Source organism: Dendropsophus ebraccatus, chromosome 4 (genome assembly GCF_027789765.1).
Source record: "Dendropsophus ebraccatus isolate aDenEbr1 chromosome 4, aDenEbr1.pat, whole genome shotgun sequence".
Lineage (NCBI taxonomy): Eukaryota > Metazoa > Chordata > Amphibia > Anura > Hylidae > Dendropsophus > Dendropsophus ebraccatus.
In genome coordinates, this window is record NC_091457.1 from 56,279,912 (window position 1) to 56,299,303 (window position 19,392).

The 19,392-nt window shown below is 42.9% G+C and overlaps 1 protein-coding gene and 3 non-coding genes across 9 annotated transcripts in view; all 4 read left to right on the forward strand.

Annotated features, from left to right (window-relative positions):
• CKAP5 (cytoskeleton associated protein 5) overlaps positions 1 to 16,381 on the forward strand; it is a 48,549-nt gene extending 32,168 nt beyond the window's left edge. For 3 of the 6 annotated variants that reach the window (XM_069965880.1, XM_069965882.1, XM_069965881.1), the window contains exons 21-45: positions 905 to 1,047; positions 1,130 to 1,304; positions 1,431 to 1,544; positions 2,758 to 2,886; positions 3,049 to 3,243; positions 3,625 to 3,760; positions 3,928 to 4,013; positions 4,398 to 4,487; positions 4,858 to 4,983; positions 6,261 to 6,410; positions 7,709 to 7,912; positions 8,496 to 8,631; positions 8,721 to 8,914; positions 9,010 to 9,179; positions 9,952 to 10,125; positions 11,191 to 11,311; positions 11,407 to 11,586; positions 11,683 to 11,870; positions 11,947 to 12,022; positions 13,058 to 13,246; positions 13,388 to 13,525; positions 13,704 to 13,787; positions 13,887 to 14,046; positions 14,356 to 14,510; positions 15,507 to 16,381. In XM_069965880.1, coding sequence (XP_069821981.1) covers positions 905 to 1,047; positions 1,130 to 1,304; positions 1,431 to 1,544; positions 2,758 to 2,886; positions 3,049 to 3,243; positions 3,625 to 3,760; positions 3,928 to 4,013; positions 4,398 to 4,487; positions 4,858 to 4,983; positions 6,261 to 6,410; positions 7,709 to 7,912; positions 8,496 to 8,631; positions 8,721 to 8,914; positions 9,010 to 9,179; positions 9,952 to 10,125; positions 11,191 to 11,311; positions 11,407 to 11,586; positions 11,683 to 11,870; positions 11,947 to 12,022; positions 13,058 to 13,246; positions 13,388 to 13,525; positions 13,704 to 13,787; positions 13,887 to 14,046; positions 14,356 to 14,510; positions 15,507 to 15,755 — 3,762 coding nt within the window. In that variant the 3' untranslated portion in view covers positions 15,756 to 16,381. The remainder of the gene's footprint in view (positions 1 to 904; positions 1,048 to 1,129; positions 1,305 to 1,430; positions 1,545 to 2,757; positions 2,887 to 3,048; positions 3,244 to 3,624; positions 3,761 to 3,927; positions 4,014 to 4,397; positions 4,488 to 4,857; positions 4,984 to 6,260; positions 6,411 to 7,708; positions 7,913 to 8,495; positions 8,632 to 8,720; positions 8,915 to 9,009; positions 9,180 to 9,951; positions 10,126 to 11,190; positions 11,312 to 11,406; positions 11,587 to 11,682; positions 11,871 to 11,946; positions 12,023 to 13,057; positions 13,247 to 13,387; positions 13,526 to 13,703; positions 13,788 to 13,886; positions 14,047 to 14,355; positions 14,511 to 15,506) is intronic. The other 3 variants (XM_069965884.1, XM_069965883.1, XM_069965885.1) reach the window with 3 other exon arrangements.
• Positions 4,617 to 4,723, forward strand: LOC138790437 (small nucleolar RNA SNORD67). Its single transcript, XR_011363093.1, has one exon. It is a non-coding gene; the product is annotated as a small nucleolar RNA SNORD67 (small nucleolar RNA).
• Positions 7,349 to 7,458, forward strand: LOC138790438 (small nucleolar RNA SNORD67). Its single transcript, XR_011363094.1, has one exon. It is a non-coding gene; the product is annotated as a small nucleolar RNA SNORD67 (small nucleolar RNA).
• Positions 7,950 to 8,059, forward strand: LOC138790439 (small nucleolar RNA SNORD67). The gene has a single exon (XR_011363095.1). It is a non-coding gene; the product is annotated as a small nucleolar RNA SNORD67 (small nucleolar RNA).
• Positions 16,382 to 19,392: the final 3,011 nt, after the last annotated feature.

The following is a 19,392-nucleotide window of genomic DNA, read 5'->3' on the forward strand; positions in this document are numbered from 1 at the left end:
ATGCACTTGCCAGTTTCTGTGATTGTACCTGCTGTATGAGACCTTTTTCATTTTCTAGGATTAGATGTTCCTCTAGTACTTGGCAGACATAGCTAGTATATGCATGGTTGCCATAGATTATTATAAAGGGTATGCATGTTATCATCATATTTGGATGTTGCTTGTGACATCATAGGATAGTGGTATCTAACCTGAACCCCAAAGGACTGTCTCTGAGGGTCATTGCTATTCCTATTTGTCATACATACATTGTCTGACGTGTAATACTGCAGCCATAAAAGTGTACTCCTGATTGTATTGTGTGTGGTTTGTCTGTGTCTTGGTGTTGTCCTGAACTGTCGCTCCAAGTGCTTATCGGAGGCCGGGCCAGGGTGAACACCCGACGCACGCACAGAGTACACACACTATATATATCCCCACTTGTCTCCTACCCTTTTCTATATTCATTTGATTTTTCTATTTATTTAAACACAACAATTCTATATAATCTCTAAACAGTAACCACTGTGTTTTGTGAAGGTCTCCTGATGATCCCAGGGATATATCTGGGTGAAACGCATAGAGACTTGGATTGAGACAGAGATACTTGTTTATCGCAATTTTTTCTGAAGTCTGGTTCCATCTTTATACATCTGGGCTAATCTATCCCTAAGTATACCAGTCTATCAGAGGGTCAACACCCTAGATCTGTTGTGAAGTGCCTATTTCATATGTGTAGAACACTTGTTTTGTTTTAATAGATTTTTTTACTTTTAATAAATATGTAATAAGTTAGATTTTATACGTGATTCTGGGAAATTAAATATAATTTACACGTATTTGGACCGTGGTGATTTCTGTTCAGTGAGTCGCCCATCACAATATCTTGTGGGATATTGTATCATTGGAGTATTTAATTTGACAGATGAAGGGACAAACCCCGCCAGCACCAACCCGTGGTTCTGTAAAGTCTGGTGCAGGAGGAGATGATGGTGATGAGGGTGAGGAGCAGGATGAAGACTCTCCCCCAGCTGATGTCATGGATCTTCTGCCAAGGAGTGATATCAGGTGATTTATGTTTTTATTAGAGCCTTAAATATATACGTAAATCTCCTTGTGATGCATCGATAACATTTTGTGTTTTCTGTAGTGACAAAATCTCTTCCGACCTGGTGTCAAAGATAGGAGATAAAAACTGGAAAATCCGCAAAGAAGGCTTAGATGAAGTTACAACAATCCTTACTGAAGCCAAGTTTATTCTTCCTAATATCGGAGAACTTCCAAGTGCACTGAAGGGTCGACTTAATGACTCAAATAAGATCCTGGTATGTACTGTAAGCGTATTGTAAGAATTGTAGTAGTAGTAAGCTTTCAAAAGCCAGATGTTCGCTTGAACTGCATTAGATGGTATAATCAGTTAGTATAAAGTTATGCCGATATTCTTTGCACAGGTTCAACAGACCTTGGGAATTCTGCAGCAACTTGCCACAGCCATAGGTCCCAATATTAAACAGCATGTTAAGAACTTGGGCATGTCTATTATAACTGTTCTCGGGGACAGCAAGGTAAGATTTTTATTCCTGCGTTCTTAAGTCTCCCACACTGCAATGCATAAACCATGAATATTTCTGGGGAACTAGTGCTTTACAGTATCCATTTAAAGGGGGAATCCTATGTGCATAAGCTGACTTAGACAATTCATGCTGAATTTGTGATGTTGCAAAAAGGAAAGCTACATGTCAGGTGGTAACCATTTTCTAGAGAGGCTCACTAATGAGGGAGCACAATATCAAATGAATTGGAGGGTGGGAAGCATTCTAGGTGGTGGAAGATGGGCTTGAGTAGGCAGTAGTCGGTGCGTGCATGATGGAAACTTGGGCTTCTACCCACATGGGCTGCTACTGAATGCAATACCACTCTTGTGCAGAGAAAAAAAGCACATGGGAGCAATAGTGTTAACAAAATATAACAATACATATTTAGGATGTAGGATTTGTTACGTTATTTTATATGTAATTACTCTGCAGCCTTTCAAGCTTTTTATCCAAACTCTGTAATACCCCTTTTATGTGGCCATATAGTTTAGATTGCTGAATGCTTATTTGGAACATCTATCCCTTATAACCCCCTACCTAAACACTTGACTTTCCTGAGCATGCCCATACATTCAGTAGGATTTAAGCTGCTGCCAGACACCCCTATGGGCAGCTTTATTTCTCTTGAAAACATTAAGGATTGGGCATTTTTAAAATCACTATGCCACATCCTTTTGCACAAATCTTCCATTGTGGGAGAGTCAGGATCCTTCCATAAACATTAGGGAGTTGGCTAATTTGGCCATTGTTCATCTAATATGTGTATGGCCTACTTTTTACCATTTATCTATGTAGTGCCCATTATGCCTAGCCGTGTTCTTTGAATTAGTTAGGGTCTCCGCAGTTGGCAGGTATATCTTTTTTTACTGTCCTTTCTGTTTTTATATTAAGGAATGGTTAGCATGGCTGTTTGTGAAAGGCTCTGGCTCTAAAGGCAAAATGCCAAAGTCACGCTGGTGTCCCTCAGCATGTAGTCTTTGACTGGCCACCTAAATAAATGGCGGTGCTAATGTATGACTAGTAGCAGTTTTGCCAGGAGTTGAAACACCCCTTGAAGAGTGTGAGTGTATGGCCACAAATCCCAGCTTCTTGAAGGTTTTTCCTCATGTTTAACTCTCTGATCTGTGCTGGATATCGATGTTCACTTGGAGCTCTTTCATTTCACGTTGTTTTACTTTGCTAGGCAAATGTTAGAGCTACAGCACTCTCAACGCTACATTCATGGGTGGAGCAAACTGGGATGAAGGAATGGCTAGAAGGGGAAGATCTCTCAGAAGAACTTAAAAAAGAAAACCCATTCCTTAGACAAGAGGTAAATTTTAGTTTTTCTATTTTTGTCCTCTGGTTTTTATGAACCACTGTAAAGGAAGTGTCTAGATTTGCCCCCTATGTAATAAACGCCTTTATTTTCTGCCCACTTTGCATTCTATTGATCTTTTTAATGGGAATTTTTTTTTTTTTTTTTTGTTTGCAGCTTCTTGGATGGTTAACAGTAAAGCTTCCCACCCTGCGGACGGTTCCATCAGATTTACAGCTCTGTGTCCCTTATCTATATGCCTGCCTTGAAGACCGTAATGGAGATGTGCGCAAGAAAGCCCAGGAAGTCCTTCCTATGTTTATGATGCATATTGGATTTGAAAAGATGTCTAAAGCCACTGGAAAACTCAAGGTAAGAATCTTCATAGAATCTGTGTGTGTGTGTGTGTGTGTCCCCTCCATGGTAAAAGTTGAAAAGTTGAAAGGTTTTTTTTTTTTTTTTTTTTCCCTGTCATCTTCATTAGCAAACCCTTAAATATTGGTATAGATATTTGAAGTCTGGCTAAGTTTTCTTATTGTCTCAAATACAGATCTTCTGTTTGGTTGTCAGTAAACAGGAGAGCCATTCACTGTCTTCCTAAGATAACATCTTTTATGCAATTCATTCTCCAAACCCCTTATAGTTTATACATATATTACATTTTACTAACAGTTTGCAGGCAAAGTTCATGGAACCTTCTTACCTTCTGCAATGCTCGTTTTCACTGTTTGTTTGGTTTTCTTTTTTTTGTAGCCGGCATCTAAAGACCAGGTTCTCGCTATGCTGGAGAAAGCTAAAGCCAGCATGCCAGCCAAACCTGCTCCACCAGCTGGCAAGACCTCTTCCAAACCAGCAGGAGGATCAGCCCCACCCTCTGCCCCTGCAGCTGGTACGTATATGACATTATCAACTACTGGTTGAGTAGCTCTTGCTAAGTGCCATAGTAAATGGTTGTAGTGGTGTAGATCTGGTATGTATGCTGTCAGGTGTCCTAAAGATAACTACTCACTGTTGATGCATCATTTTCCTGGTATTAACTGTCTTAATATTCTTCAGCTGTGTGTGATTCTGGACCACCTCCTTCAGAGAGCAAGCCTGACCCAAAGAAAACCAGACCTGGTGTCCCAGCATCAAAAGGAAAGGTATGTTATAGCTTTCAGATTACGGGAAGGAAATATGCTAAAGTTGACAGTGTTTCTCTACTTTAGGCTATGGCTACATGGCAAATTGTTGCCTTTCAATATAAGATTACAATGCATTTTTGGCAAATTCTCAACTAAAGATTATTAAGATGGTTGCATTTAAGTCCAGCAGATTTGGCTTTCTGCCAGCTGTCATGTCACAGTAACTTGGGGTTGCAACATGGTCACATTAACAATCATCAATCGCAATGTAGCAATGTGTCATTGCGATTTCATTATATACAGGCCTTTGTGGGCTGTAAAAAAAAAAAAAAAAACCTTAAAGTAGCCTATATGTCGCAATTGAGGAAAAGGTGTATTCATTTAAAATACTCTCCTCTATAGACCCAATCTGTGTCATCAGAGGGCAACACAAGTATGACCCCAACGAAGGTCAACACCAGCATGTCCAAAGCAAAGTCAGCTAAGCAGGCGGTAACAAAACTGCACTTCTGGGGATGGGTTTTGTGCACTTGCATCTGCTATTCCTTATCTTTGCACCCTTAGTGTGTATGGAGCACATACTTTGTGAATGTAAAATTCGAGGATGGAAGGTGACGCTGCAAGGAGGATGATGAGTTGCACGCAGAGTGCGGTAGTGCCGAGCACTGCTCACTATTCAGACCAAAGATGGTGACACAACCATGTGCACAGGGGCCAGCTGACTCCGTAATGCTCACACTATTTTTTTTCATTTTCCTTCATACACCAAAGAATAACCAAGCGATTGATCTGTGAATGATCTGCCTGGCCATGAGCTACATAGGAGGACTTAGCATTTACTCTGTTGTATATGCCTCCTCAGATTGTGTCTGCAAAGAAAGTGCCAAGTAAGCCATCAGCGAAGGATGAAGAAGATAGGTCTGGCCCCATTTACATAATAGTTCCCAATGGAAAGGAGCAGAGGGTGAAGGAAGAGAAGGCATTAAAGGTAACTAAACTCTGTGGCATCTTACCTCTGTTTTGGCATTTATGGGCACAATTCAGTATGTTGGGTCACTGGTATAGGAGACAAAGATCCTGTTTACACATTTTTTAAGAGAACCTGTCAGACAGGAGACCAGGGCAGAACCCACCATATCCCTTCATAAAGCTTTAGTTACCTACCCTTTCCTCCCACTGACACTCCAGATGCTGGGTAGGGTAAGTATCTGAAACGTTTAGGGAAATGGTGGGTTCTGCCCTGGTCTCCTGCCTGACACGTTCGCTTTAAAGGGGTAGTGCGGCGGTAAAGAATTATTCACAGAATAACACACATTACAAAGTTATACAACTTTGTAATGTATGTTATGTCTGTGAATGACCCCCTTCCCCGTGTCCCACCACCCCCACCCGTGTACCCGGAAGTGTGGTGCGCTATACTCACCTGTCACGTGCCAACCCCCGTCTCCGATCTTCATTCAGTGACGTTGTCTTCGGCCGGCTGGCGAACAGCTCCGACTGTTCCGAATGCCGGCCGCCCTCTGCAGCGTCATCCGATGCTCAGCCGCGATTGGCTGAGCATAACTGTGCTCAGCCGCGATTGGCTGAGCATAACTGTGCTCAGCCGCGATTGGCTGAGCATAACTGTGCTCAGCCATTCGCGACTGAGCACAGTTGGGACACTGCGGAGGGGGGACGGGCGGCAGCGACTTGGCCGTCCGTCCAAAGATGAAGTTTGGCACAAAATGGCGGACGGCCCTCGACACGGATGAGGTAATGTATAATGCACCAACACTTCCGGGTACACGGGTGGGGGTGGGGGGACACGGGGAAGGGGCTATTCACAGACATAACATACATTACAAAGTTGTATAACTTTGTAATGTGTGTTATTCTGTGAATAATTTTTTAGCGCCGCACTACCCCTTTAAGAACCATGCATTCTATGTTTAATGTGCTATTTACATAGTAACTGTGGTTTAAACAAAGTTTGCAGAAAAATGCCTGTTCTGTGAATGGCAAATAACATGAACATTAGCCCCCACCACTAGCTTGGGGTCATGTAACTATTAAAGATGGAGACTGCAGAGAAGGAATCTGGAGGAAGCTGCCACATCAGTTATGTCCAGAAGTAGCGCTTCTCCTCATGTGTACAAACCTCTTTTCCTGAAATAATGACAGCTAGGCATTAATGTGTAGCAAGACTGCTTGTCCCTTTCTTTCACTACTTTTCTCGTTGTTTGACATCTCTCTGAATTCTGTTTAAGTAATAACATTGCATTTCAGGTCTTGAAATGGAATTTTCCAGCACCTCGTGATGAGTATATCGAGCAGCTAAAAACTCAAATGTCTACTTGCCTTGCCAAGTGGCTACAGGATGAGTTGTTTCATGCCGATTTCCAGCGCCATATAAAGGCCTTGGCTGTGATGACTGATGTGAGTAGTGATGCTTTATACTTTTTAGATAAACTGTTCAGTCATTAAATTAAAACCCCATATCAGTGGGATGTGCAGTATTATAGAAAATTTAGAATTTGATATAGGTGATTCTGACAATGGGCAATGGCCAGAGCATCTTCAAGATGGCAGATATAGGGGCGGACCTGTGACATCATGACCCCAAACCCAGAGATGGCCAATCAGCTGCAGCACTGGTGTCCTGATCCTGCCTCAACTATTGATTGGCTTTGGGGGGGGCCTGCAATGTCAGGACCAAAACCCAGAAATCACCCCCTTCCCAGGCATATACATAAAAACTCCCCTACCTGAACAACCTCCTTTTAATGTTTAACTTAAAGGGGTTATCCAGCGTGGGGGCACTTTTTTTAGGGGACCGGAGAGGAGGTGGCTGAAATAAGACGTCCACGTATCTCCCTGGTTCCAGCGGCGGGTCCCGCATCACGGCGCTCCGGTTCCTGGCCGCTTCCGGGTGTGTGACGCCGCCCAAGACGGTACGTCTCAGGGCCGCTCAGCCACTCAGTGAAGGAGGCGGGATCCGAGCGGAATTCAAACGGATCCCGCCTCCTTCACTGAGTGGCTGAGCGGCCCTGAGACATAGCGTCTCGGGCGGCGTCAGACGCCCGGAAGCGGCTGGGAAACGGGCACCAGAGCGCCGTGATGCGGGACCCGCCGCTGGAACCGGGGAGGTAAGTGGACGTCTTTTATTTCAGCCACCTCCTCCTCGGTCCCCCCAAAAACGTGCCCCCATGCTGGAGCACCCCTTTAAACTAGTTTAACTGTTCACACTATTTGAAATCATTTATTTTTTTTTGCAAAGATGGATGTGTATCTGTTTTTCCATTAACTTCTATTATATAAAGGATCATAACGTATTCTTTTTTTAATGTACATAAAATGTGGTTGACCACATGCCGCTGGAGGATGATGAGTTGCACCAGAGGGTCTACAGTGCTGTGTGTACTGTGGTACCCCACAGAGCCAACATGGTGACACAACCATGTGCACAGGGGCCAGCTGACTCCAGATCACTCATAAAAAGATGTGCATTTTGAAATAATAATAATAACTTCATTTTTGTAAAAAAACATGGCAAAAGACTTGCAAGAATGTAGTATGAACCCAGCCTTACACTGTTTTGTGCAGCTCTTCTTCTGATATCCAGAAAAACTCTCTCCCTCTCCCTCTCTCAATAATGAGCTGTCAACAAGTCTGCAAAAATATTTAACTTGATCAGCCCTACAATATATGTGTGTTCTTGCTCTCTTCTTTCTTAGCACTTAGAGACAGAGAAGGAAGGCGTCATGAGCTGCTTAGACCTCATTCTTAAATGGTTTACCTTGCGCTTCTTTGATACAAATACCAGTGTCTTGATGAAGGTACTGGAATACCTGAAGCTGCTGTTTACCATGCTTAGCCAAGAGGAATACCATTTTACTGAACTAGAAGCCACCTCATTCATCCCTTATCTGCTACTGAAGGTGAGTTCTTTCTGGTAAGCCCTGGTGGGAGAAGCTACTGGAGGATGATGAGTTGCACCAGAGGGTCTACAGTGCTGTGTGTACTGTGGTACCCTACATAGTCATCATGGTGACACAACCATGTGCACAGGGGCCAGCTGACTCCAGATCACTCCCATCAATAGTTTATATATGTTATATAATTTATTTATTTTTGTATTGTGCATAGTTGGAAACACACTGTTAATCTGTGTTTACCATATGCACGAGGAAAGCACCTTATGTGCATGCGTTAATTAACCTGTCAAGGCCAATGATGATTTTGCTTCTATGGGGCAGGTATACCACTATATACCACAAAACGAATGCAGTTTGAAATGGCATAGGGGTCTGTAGTATTCAATATAAAAATTTTAAAATAAAATCCTCTTTTAACTGATCTTGATCGATAGATAACCCTGTATGGTATCTGTTTACCTTATACACAAGTTTTTCATATTTTGTCGGTTGGCCAGATACCATATTGGTTTATGGGTAATGTGTTTGTCATTGGCTTTTTAGTTTGCAGTCTTGGTAACCATTCTGTCATCTGGTCTCTTCACAGGTAGGCGAGCCAAAAGATATTGTACGAAAGGATGTGCGTGCCATTTTGACCAAGATGTGCCAGGTTTACCCAGCTAGCAAGATGTTTAACTTTGTAATGGAAGGAATAAAGTCTAAGAACTCCAAGCAAAGAGCTGGTTAGTTGTGTAGTGTAAAGTGTGAATAATACACAAACTATAAAAGAAACTGAAAAACCCTTTTGATTCCTTTTGATTTTTCTGCACAGAGTGCCTGGAGGAACTTGGCTGCCTAGTTGAATCCTATGGAGTGAATGTTTGTCAGCCAACACCTGCCAAAGCTCTGAAGGAGATCGCTGTGCACATTGGGGATCGAGATACCACTGTGCGCAATGCTGCTCTTAATACCATTGTGGCTGTGTACAATGTGCATGGAGAACAAGTCTTCAAACTCATAGGAAATGTAAGCATGTACTCCTGGCAGAGAGATCGGGTCATTGTCATAATGGACATTATTCATTTTTCTTTGTTCCCCCCCCCCCCCCCCCCCCCCTCTAGCTGTCAGAGAAAGACTTGAGCATGCTAGAGGAGAGGATAAAACGTGCTGGTAAGAAGCAGACTGCAGCTGCTCCAGCTAAACCACCAGAAGAGAAACCTCAGCGTGCTCAGAGTGCCAATGCCAGTCTCCTCCGGAAAGCACCTCCTGAAGACATGTCTTCCAAACTGAAGTAGGTTCAGTGTCCCCCTGGCAATGAAATGTATCTTGCCTTACACAGTTGTAATGTGTGTCAGTAACTAGAAAGCACTAAATGCTCTGTTTTTCTATCAATGCCTTTCCTTGGATAGAATTATGTACCGTACTTACAGGATGTAAGTATTGATCACAGGGTTATTTCTCTTACTAAGTCTCACTTTCTGTTTTTTTTTTTGTTTTTTTTTTCTTTAGTGTTTTAGTAGTTGATGCTTTGTTTTTCAGATGCAGTACTTCAGAATATATAATGTCATTAAAATGTAATATAATAATAATTAACAATATAATTTACTTACATACATAATTTTAAAGTGAGTGGCAGCAGTAAGACCCCCTCTACTAGCTGCCACCAATGTTTACAATCACAAATGGCAAAATTGCTGTAGCAGAGAGCAGTGAGGTGGGATCTTATCCCAAATGTCCCTTAATGGGAGCATCCCTGGCCCTTTTTCTTACCATTTTATTGATAGTTCTGGAGTCTATAAAGAAAACTGCTAGGGCTGTTTATAATTGGTGAGGTATGTTATCCCCTCCTCTTCCCAGTGTGTATTTAGGGCTTTCAACAGTGACAGGTTCCCTTTCTAAGCACATTACATTTATATTTGGATGCCTGTCATCACAATAGCATGTTCCTTTTATACTGATAATCTGTCAATGTCTTTAACGTGCATGGAAAAACACTCTTGTCCAGACTTCTATAAATCACACAAACAATAGATTTTCTCTAAGCAGCTCTTCTTTATTCACAGTCAAGCCCGGAACATGGGAGGACACCCAGAACCAACTCATACAGTTCCCAGAGAGTTCCAGTTGGATTTGGATGAAATTGAGAATGATAATGGCACAGTGCGGTGTGAGATGCCAGCTTTAGTTCAGCACAAACTGGATGAGATCTTCGAACCAGTCCTGATTCCAGAGCCAAAGTAGGTTGTTGTTTTCCACTCTGCAGATGTAAAATTCAGCTTTTTACAGTGGAATAGTAAATCTGGTAGCCACCTCTGCTGGAACAGCAAGTGACGTGAGACACAAACACTAGTTATAGACCTGGACAGGTTTCGGCACCAAATGCATCATTAATGTAAATCTTAGTCATGGCATGATGCTGGGATATGTAGCAGAGAATTCATTGACTTTTTCCTGAAGCATAATCTGATATAAGACTTAATTCCCTGCAGGGGTACCTCCATCCACATGACAGCAGTGCTTTTCCATTTCTCTGCCCAGCCGAGTGGTTACTAAAACTAAGAAGGGTAAACGGTGCTTACTTTATAGTAAAATTGCTCAGTATACAGTATTAGAAACTCTTCTCACTGCACTTACTGACAACAGCTCCCTGTGCACCTCATAGAGCTCAAGTCATACACCCCTCCTCCAGGCTGGGCTGCCCTGCTCTGTGGTGAGTCTGTCCATAAGATGGCTGACATGAAGAAGCATGTGACCATGCTCCACCCCCAATGTCCTCCACTGAGACTGTATATTCCTATGGAGAAAACAGAGGACAGGGTATGGTCACATGCTCCTCTATGTCAGCCATCTTATAGACTTGCTTACCACAGAGAAGGACAGTACAGCCTGGAGGAGGGGAGTCTGATTTTAGCTCTGAGGCACACAGGAAGCTGCTGTCAGTAAGTGCAGGGAGTACAGTTCCTAATACTATACATTGAACAATTTTACTATAAAGTGACCAACGCCTTTTAACTAGGGCTATGGCCCCTTCAGAATCGTAAGGGTCCTGTCATTCCCCCCCCCCCCCTTTTTTTTTTTTTTTTTTCCCCCCACCCCCTCTATAATTGCTTCCTAATGTGAAGCTGATCACAAGGTGTCCTAATACTACATCCTCCTCTCTATCTATGGGGTAACCTAGCAGCAAACTGTTTTAACTCTTTCTATGCTGTAAATCTACATATAATTGACACTTGCTATCCTGTGACACTCCCTATTAACCCCAAAGAGATGTTTTATTGATTTCCACCACTTTATTCTTACAGGATTCGGGCTGTATCACCACACTTTGATGACATGCATAGCAACACTGCTTCTACAATCAACTTTGTGATCTCGCAAGTTGCCAGTGGTGACATAAATACCAGTATACAAGCTTTAGCTCAGGTAACTAATACATTCTGCTGCTATAAAATTTTGGCTCTATTGATGTAATGTTGAGTTTTGAAGAACAAGAAACATGTGTTTATTCTGGTTTTTAGATTGATGAAGTATTGCGTCAGGAGGATAAGGCAGAAGCCATGTCTGGTCACATAGATCAATTCCTCATCGCCACCTTTATGCAGCTGCGTCTAATATACAACACCCACATGGCAGATGAGCGGCTGGACAAGGATGATATTGTCCGTCTCTACAGTTGCATCATTGGAAACATGATATCGGTAAGAAAATGCAATTTGTGGGAGAGGATCGTCACAAGATGAAAGAGGCTAAAAATTCTCTTAAATGTACTTATTTGTGTTAATGCCTCTTTTAAGCTTTTTCATATGGAGAGTCTGGCCCGGGAGGCCTCCACTGGAGTTCTGAAGGACCTGATGCATGGTCTCATCACCCTAATGCTTGACTCCAGGGTGGAAGATCTAGAAGAGGGACAGCAAGTTGTGCGTTCAGTCAACCTCCTTGTGGTTAAAGTGCTAGAGAAGTCAGACCAGACTAATATATTGAGGTAGGCTGCTTGTGATATTTATGGGGGGGGGGGGGGGAGATTCTACATAATGTAACCAAAGTATTTGTCCTTGCAGTGCTCTTCTGGTGCTGCTTCAAGACAGTCTGCTAGCAACCGCCAGCTCACCCAAGTTCTCAGAGCTAGTTATGAAGGTACGTTTCTTAATTTCAGGCAAAGGTGCAGATCAATGCTGTATATCTTGTGGGTAGACTGCACTCTTCACTATGTTAATGGTAGGCTGTTGGTTTTGTATATTTTCATGACCTTTAAGTATCCTTTTGTACAGGGTACTGTAATCTGTCTGTGTGTCCTTAACTTAGAATTCCAAAATAGGGTGTATGAAAGAGTATTCTAAACTGGAGAACTCCTTCAATTATCACACATTGTCCTTTTTAAAGGGGTTATCCAGTGCTACAAAAACATGGCCACTTTTCCCCCTCTCGTCTCCATTGAAGTAAATGGAGCTTAATTGCAAACTACACCTGAACTGGAGACAAGAGAGGGGGGGGGGAAGTAGCCATGTTTTTGTAGCACTGGATCACACCTTTAAGGAGGCACTCCGGTCATTTCACCCTCATAGCATAGGGTTGCTAAGAGTAAATAGTTGCTCTGCTGCTCTGAGCACTTTGTTTCCTCATTATGCTGCCAGCTCTGGTTCACACTGCACTGCTGATTGACACAGTGCTTGTGTGAACCAGAACTAAGGACCCTGATACACGGAGCGATAATCTGCCGATTCAGCAGATTATTGCTCTGTGTAAAAAGACGATTGTCGGCTGATCGTGTCTTTAGGTACTGACCTAAAATTATCATCCATCTCAAAGTCCCAGTGTGAATCTGTTAGGGCCATATTAGACTGCCCAATGCTTCGTGTAAGCCAGCCTATTACAATGTTCGATAATCGTTTAGCAAAGGCTGCATGATTGGCTGATTGTCAGTTTAGAGACCCGATCTGAAGCTACAGTGGCAGCTCCGGGGGAAGCAAGCAGAGAGCAGAAAAACACTGGGGACTGATGCAGCAGGTGCTGGAAGTAGCAATTGGGGTGTCTGTTAAAGGGGGGGAAGCGGGATAGATGTTAATCACTTTATGCTAGGAGGGTAAAATGACATGGTCACTGAAGTATTTTAATGTCCGTTTACATATTTGTGCCATTGTTCTACTTAGTTACCATAAATTTTACTTACAGTGTCTGTGGAGGATGATTCGGCTCCTCCCTGAAGCCATCAATAACATTAATCTGGACAGAATTCTGCTGGATATCCATAATTTCATGAGGGTCCTTCCCAAAGAGAAGCTAAAGCAACACAAAAGTGAGCTTCCAATGAGGACTCTGAAAACACTGCTGCACACTTTGTGCAAGCTGAAGGGTCCAAAGGTAAGAAACCAATATAACTTTCAGATGGTTCCTTTTTTAGCTGTTAGTTGTTGTATGCCATCCTGTTCATCTAGGTGCACAGTGTGGCCATGTATGAAGTAGATGTGTTTTTTTTTTTTTTTTTCCTTTTGATGTTTTTAGATCATGGATCACTTAAGTATGATTGAAAACAAACATGAGTCTGAGCTAGAGGTTCACCTCCTAAGAGTAATGAAGCACTCCATGGATGGCACTGGTTCAAAGTCTGACAAGGAGACAGAGAAAGGAGCATCCCGCACTGTGAGTTTGTTTTCAGCAATAACCTAACATGGGGATTTTCAGGACACTGAAGATTATATTTACTTCAATTCCTTTTTCATATAAAGTTAAATATGTAATGGAATATTTTGGTAAACAATGGTATGCAGTGTGTCTTTACCAGTGGAGACTTAGTGTCTGTTCTTGTATTTTGTCCGAGGAGGAAAAAGTTTCAAAAGCGAATGTTAGTGACTTCTTGGCTGAAATTTTCAAGAAAATTGGATCTAAAGAGAACACAAAGGAGGTAAATAATTTAAAGTCTGTTAGATGTGGTGGAATGCAGAAGGATCTTGTGTATGTTTGTTGTTTTCTTTTCTTTTAAACATCTAACTATCCACCATAGGGTTTAGCAGAGCTGTATGAGTACAAGAAACAATACTCTGACGCTGACATTGAACCTTTCCTCAAGAACACCTCCCAGTTCTTCCAGAGTTATGTGGAACGTGGTCTCCGTCTCATTGAGATGGAGCGGGAAGGAAAAGCGCGCATCACCGCCTCTACAGGTGAAGGTTTTAAAGATCAGTCTCTTTTTTACTTATGTTGGTAAAATAACACAAGTCCGCTCCCTTATGCTGTATAAATGCTGGGCAGTACCTTTTAGTTGTTGGGCACAGTGTATGGGTGCGAGGCCTGTAAGTTTCCTGACACATGGCATTTTCAAAAGAAACAACTGATTATTGCCATGTCACAGGAGCACAGTATCCGAACACAGTGCCAGACAGGTAATGGGTACTGACCAGTGTTTTCTATAAGAGCTGCCTGGTTTCCTTTTAATGACTTTCATCATCTGACAAACTACTGTGTTGTCACAGGTATGACTCCGCATATGACAGAGATAAATACTGCTCCCACAGTTACCACTAGTGCTCCCCCTGCTACTAATGCTAATGGAGAGGAAGTGGGACCTTCGGTCTACCTGGAGAGGCTGAAAATTCTGCGGCAGAAATGTGGGCTTGATAATGCCAAGGTAAAGTCTTTAATACATTTCGTCAGCTAATGCCTAAAGGGTCTGTGCTTTGTGTGGAAAGATGCAACTCTCATTTGAGGATCTGATTGCAGAGGCAATTGTATAAGCAATCAGCTGTGGCTTGTGTACAGACCCTGACTAATCACTAGAATGAGCAGGGAGAAGTGCACGCTTAGCGCTTCCTCCAGCTCTGTACCATATGATGTAACTTTTGACATAATGTAGGGATTGATATGGTAAGTTATGAATCCTCTGATGTTATATGTACATTCTGTCAGACGATTGTTGTCTTTCAACATGTTGAAAGACTAACTACAAGGATAGCATTGATCTGCTGCCGCCGCTCTGCGTAGTTGCAGCGGCAGCAGCAGACCGCCGCTATCTCGTATGGGCTCCCTGGGGACCCTCCCCCCCCCCCAAAACACACACACCTGCTTGCTTACCCACTTGCTGTCGGTACATGTAATAGCACTTGCAGTGAGCAAGAAACAAGGAGCAAGCAAGCGCTGACCTGACAGGTTGGCGCTCGCATGCTCCCGCTGATCGCCCCATGTAATAAGGGCTTTAGACAATCATTCGCTTGGTAGGGGGTCTGACTTCCAGCACGCTATATGATCAGCTGTTTAAATAAATCTATCATCAATATAACACTCACATCTTTCAGTATGTGCAGAGAGCTGCATCCATGTAGAACACAGGGATGTTTTTATTATGCAAACCAGTTGTCCCTTTTAGGAAAATGGAATAAAAACCAAACTGCTATAAAATGCTATATAACTCTCTTTTAAAGGAGTATTCCATTAATCGATCGTAATGACATGACTGTTTAGAATACATTGGCCTGCTCAGTGGTTTGTTTGTCCCATGGTTGAAATAAGATTTGCTACATTAGTAGTGGTGGTGATAGATTGTGTTTGCAGCCCTAGGCACTGCTATGGTCTTCTCTCATGACTGGGGGATAGTTATATTAACCAATATATGCTTGCCCTGTTCTAGCAGGATGAGAGGCCTCCCCTCAGCTCCTTGCTCTCGAAGACCTCTACTCCATCAGTAGTATCCTCCACAGATATGCTGCACAGCAAACTCTCTCAACTCCGAGAATCTCGTGAGCAATTCCAACACTTGGATTTAGACTCCAACCAGACTCTTGCTAGCACCACATCATCCACCTCTTCCTCGGCCACTACAGCCAATATTGATGACCTGAAAAAGAGACTGGAAAGGATTAAAAGCAGTCGGAAGTGATTTACTCCGCACTTAAACTTTGCGCTGCTGTCTCTTCCTTTTAAACTCTCTAGGAGTCACGTCTCTGGCTCAGTGGCTTTGTCTAGGCCTATTGTAAACTATTGTTTTATGTATCATACTGTGCATTTCTTTGTTCTGGGGGAGGGAGAGCAACATCTACCGTGGCTGAGTATTTGTACATATATTGCTGTTCTAACTCCCCTGTGTGTTTTAGTGTACAGACTGTCTATCTGTTCTATACCTAACTTTTTTTTTTTTTGTCTAGTTTTAATCGTCCATTTCCATGGCTCTTATATTTGTAGCTCCGTGGCTGTTCTTTGACTTGCTTTTAATTTAACATAAAGCAGTGGATCGCTGATTCTGTATGGAATCGTAAGGCATGGCATGAAAATGTTTTTGTAAATAAAGTTTGAAATAAGTGAGTACATTGTAAATTATGCTGTTTTTTCAGTTGCTCTGGTGTGTTTAGGTTTTTTTTGTATGCTTTTGAACCTGTACATTACAGTGACTAATCCACAAGGCCTTGTACCTCCGCATAGCCACTAGCTCTTGCTCTAAGCAGTAAGGATTGGCATTTAATTCTCACGGGCCGTTATAATAATAATAAAATTCTCATTTTAAAACCATTCCTTTTTGAAGTACACTTTGTTGATACATCTTGGTAACATAAAAAAGACCAACAGTTTAAATCAAGGTTTGACTAAAAATGGCAGCTACCAAATAGGTTACTTTAGAGAGATGACTGGTATTGGTGAAGATCAACTAGTAAGGAGTCTTTGGGTGAATTCAGGATTAGAACAGCAAACCAAGTATCGTTTTGTATATTGGAATAACAGACAAAAACTGCTGTACTACTGGAGCACATCAGGACTCTGCTATGCAATCACAGTGAGAGAGTGAGTGCGTTTATCTTAGCTCCATTTCATATCATTTAATATATACTATTTGTGTCTCTATCTATCTCCATCTCACACTCCATTGTAGTGAGAGGATTAACCATAGTGTGCACACAGCCTGAGAATAAGTAGGCACTACACGCCAACGCCCTGAGGTCTTAGCAATTGAGAGGAGCGCGATCAGATACCTTGTTTTATATTGATTCCAAATGTATTTGAAAATCTCAATGTACATTATTTTGTGGAAATGTTGCAGATTTTCACCAAGGATCTAATCTATTTGATGTTAGGTCTGAATCCACCCAAAAATCTGTATAATACATGCCACTTTCTGCTGCAAGACCCTCAGAGGAAAAGTTCTGTAATGGAGACACAAGCTTCTGATTAAAAAGTTCATTCTGTGGTAGAAGCCTATATAGAGAATCCTCATGCAACTGATAACTTCTGGTCAGTGACTAGTTTTTAGCTGGATGCTCGTGTAAAAGGTGCAGACATGCTACCTCCCAGTCTTCAGCCGTTTTACACACACACTTGCACTTCTGCAAGGCACAGAGAAGCGCCAGTGGGCGTGAAGTGGACTATTGTCATATCAGCTGAGCACCACTACACTGAGTTGAGCGAATTTACATTACAAACTAAGCAAAGCCCTTATATGCTGACTGCCTTAAATCTCTGTGCTGCAACTCCCTGGGTGCCTGGAAAATCTGGATCCAGTCCTTGAAAAACTGGGAGAAGTTTCCCAGTACTAGATCCAGCTTTTCCAGGCACCCGGGGTGAAGCAGCACTGAGATCAAAGGCAGTCTGCGTATAAGCCAACTGCCGAGCAAATAAAGTGCTACCCTATGTTTGTAATGTAAATTCGCTCATCTCTAGTTGTGACAACCAAGGTGTCTTCAGTCTATGCTTGGAATTTTGCCTGCAAGTGAAATTTCTAAAGACTAGAGATGAGCGAACCTCGAGCATGCTAGAGTCGATCCGAACCCAAACTTTCGGCATTTGATTAGCGGTGGCTGCTGAACTTTGATAAAGCCCTAAGGCTATGTGGAAAACATGAATATAGTCATTGGCTGCATCCACGTTTTCCAGACATTTAGAGCTTTATCCAAGTTAAGCAGCCACTGCTAATCAAATGCCGACTCGAACCCGAACCTGGTTCGCTCATCTCTACTAAAGACCTTAACGCTGTCTTTCCACATCTATGTGCCAAATGTAGTCGAAACCTTGTCCACATTTCTTAATCAGTAGCCTAGTGATGTCAGGATTATTGAATTTTAGAGTTCCAATCACAAATGTGAAGATACAGCTTTTGGCACATTGAAGTTATAGCCTACTGCTGCATCCAACTTCTCTAGCTAACAGGGTGATGCTGATAACCTGGGTATCCTCATCTAGACCCAACTCTGATAGGAGAGTCCCTGATCTTGTGCCACCCTGTTGATGTAATACACACAAGCTAGATTGTCTGTACAAAAACTACCTTCCCCAGAAGTTGAGGGTTGAAGTGGTGGAGGGCCAGGAAAATGGCCTGAAGCTCCCTCTGATTGGAGTTTTCATCCAGGAAACAATGTCCCAGCTATGCTCAGGTCTCCAAGATGGGCAACCCAACTGGTTCCTGAAGCATCCATAGTTAGGATGGTCCAGCTAGGTTCCACCAAAGAGGCTCTGTCTCGGATGACCTTCCACCACTTGCGTTTGTCTGTCAGTGCTAGAGTGTGTGTCGAGAGTCTAAGGCTGCGTGCACACTACGGAATTGCCGCGTATAACCTGCGGCGTATTCAGTCGCTCGTCCCCGCACGCGGCGGCGCGCTTTTCCGCCGGTGCCATAGACACTGTTCTGTGCACGGGCGGATTACGCGTTCCGTCGAAAGAATTGACATGTCAATTCTTTTGGCGGAACGCGGAATCCGCCCGTGCATAGAATAGTGTCTATGGCACGGATGGAAATGTGCGCCGCCGCGTGCGGAGACGAGCGACGGAATACGCCGCGGGTTATACGCGGCAATTCCGTAGTGTGCACGCAGCCTAAAAGATGACAGTTTCAAATCCTGAAAATCTCCGACTGACTGCTCCTTGTTCTTCAAAGGGCCCATGGAACTGCTTCTGCAGAGTCCGAGGAACTTCATTAGCGTTCTTATAGCTACAGGCTACAATGCTCTGAGAAATTGGACTCCTGTCAAGATTTTGTCTTTTCTGGCAGGAGGAAAAACCTCATGATATGAGAACCATTAGTGAAGCCTAAAAACTACTCTGTGGTCTCTGGGATCTGGTTGGACTTCTCCCATTTGACTATCTATTCTAAGGAGTGAAGCAGTGTAAGGGTGGCATTCACATGTTGCTGAAGGAGAACCTTGTGATTGTGATAGAATGAGCCACTTGTCCAGGTACAGAATTATCCTGATCCACTGTAGCCACAACCTTTGTGAATTACAAAGGGAGCAGTGAAAATGTCAAAAGGGAGAACCCTGAACTGTAGATGTTTTAGTTCGTCCCGTATGTAGAGGGCAATCTCCCCAAGCAATGGGGACATGGAAGTAGGCATCTTTCAGGTCGAGTGATGCCATGTATATTCCCTGGATTAGGATGGATCTGACCGATCTGATGATCTGCATATGAAATCTCTTCAGGATAAAGCTTTTCAGGTATCTGAGGTCTATGGTGAGCTTCATCTTGTCTGAGGGTTTGGGAACCAAAAACACTGGAATAAACTCTCTGGCCTATTTCTGCTTGTGGAATGGGTTTGA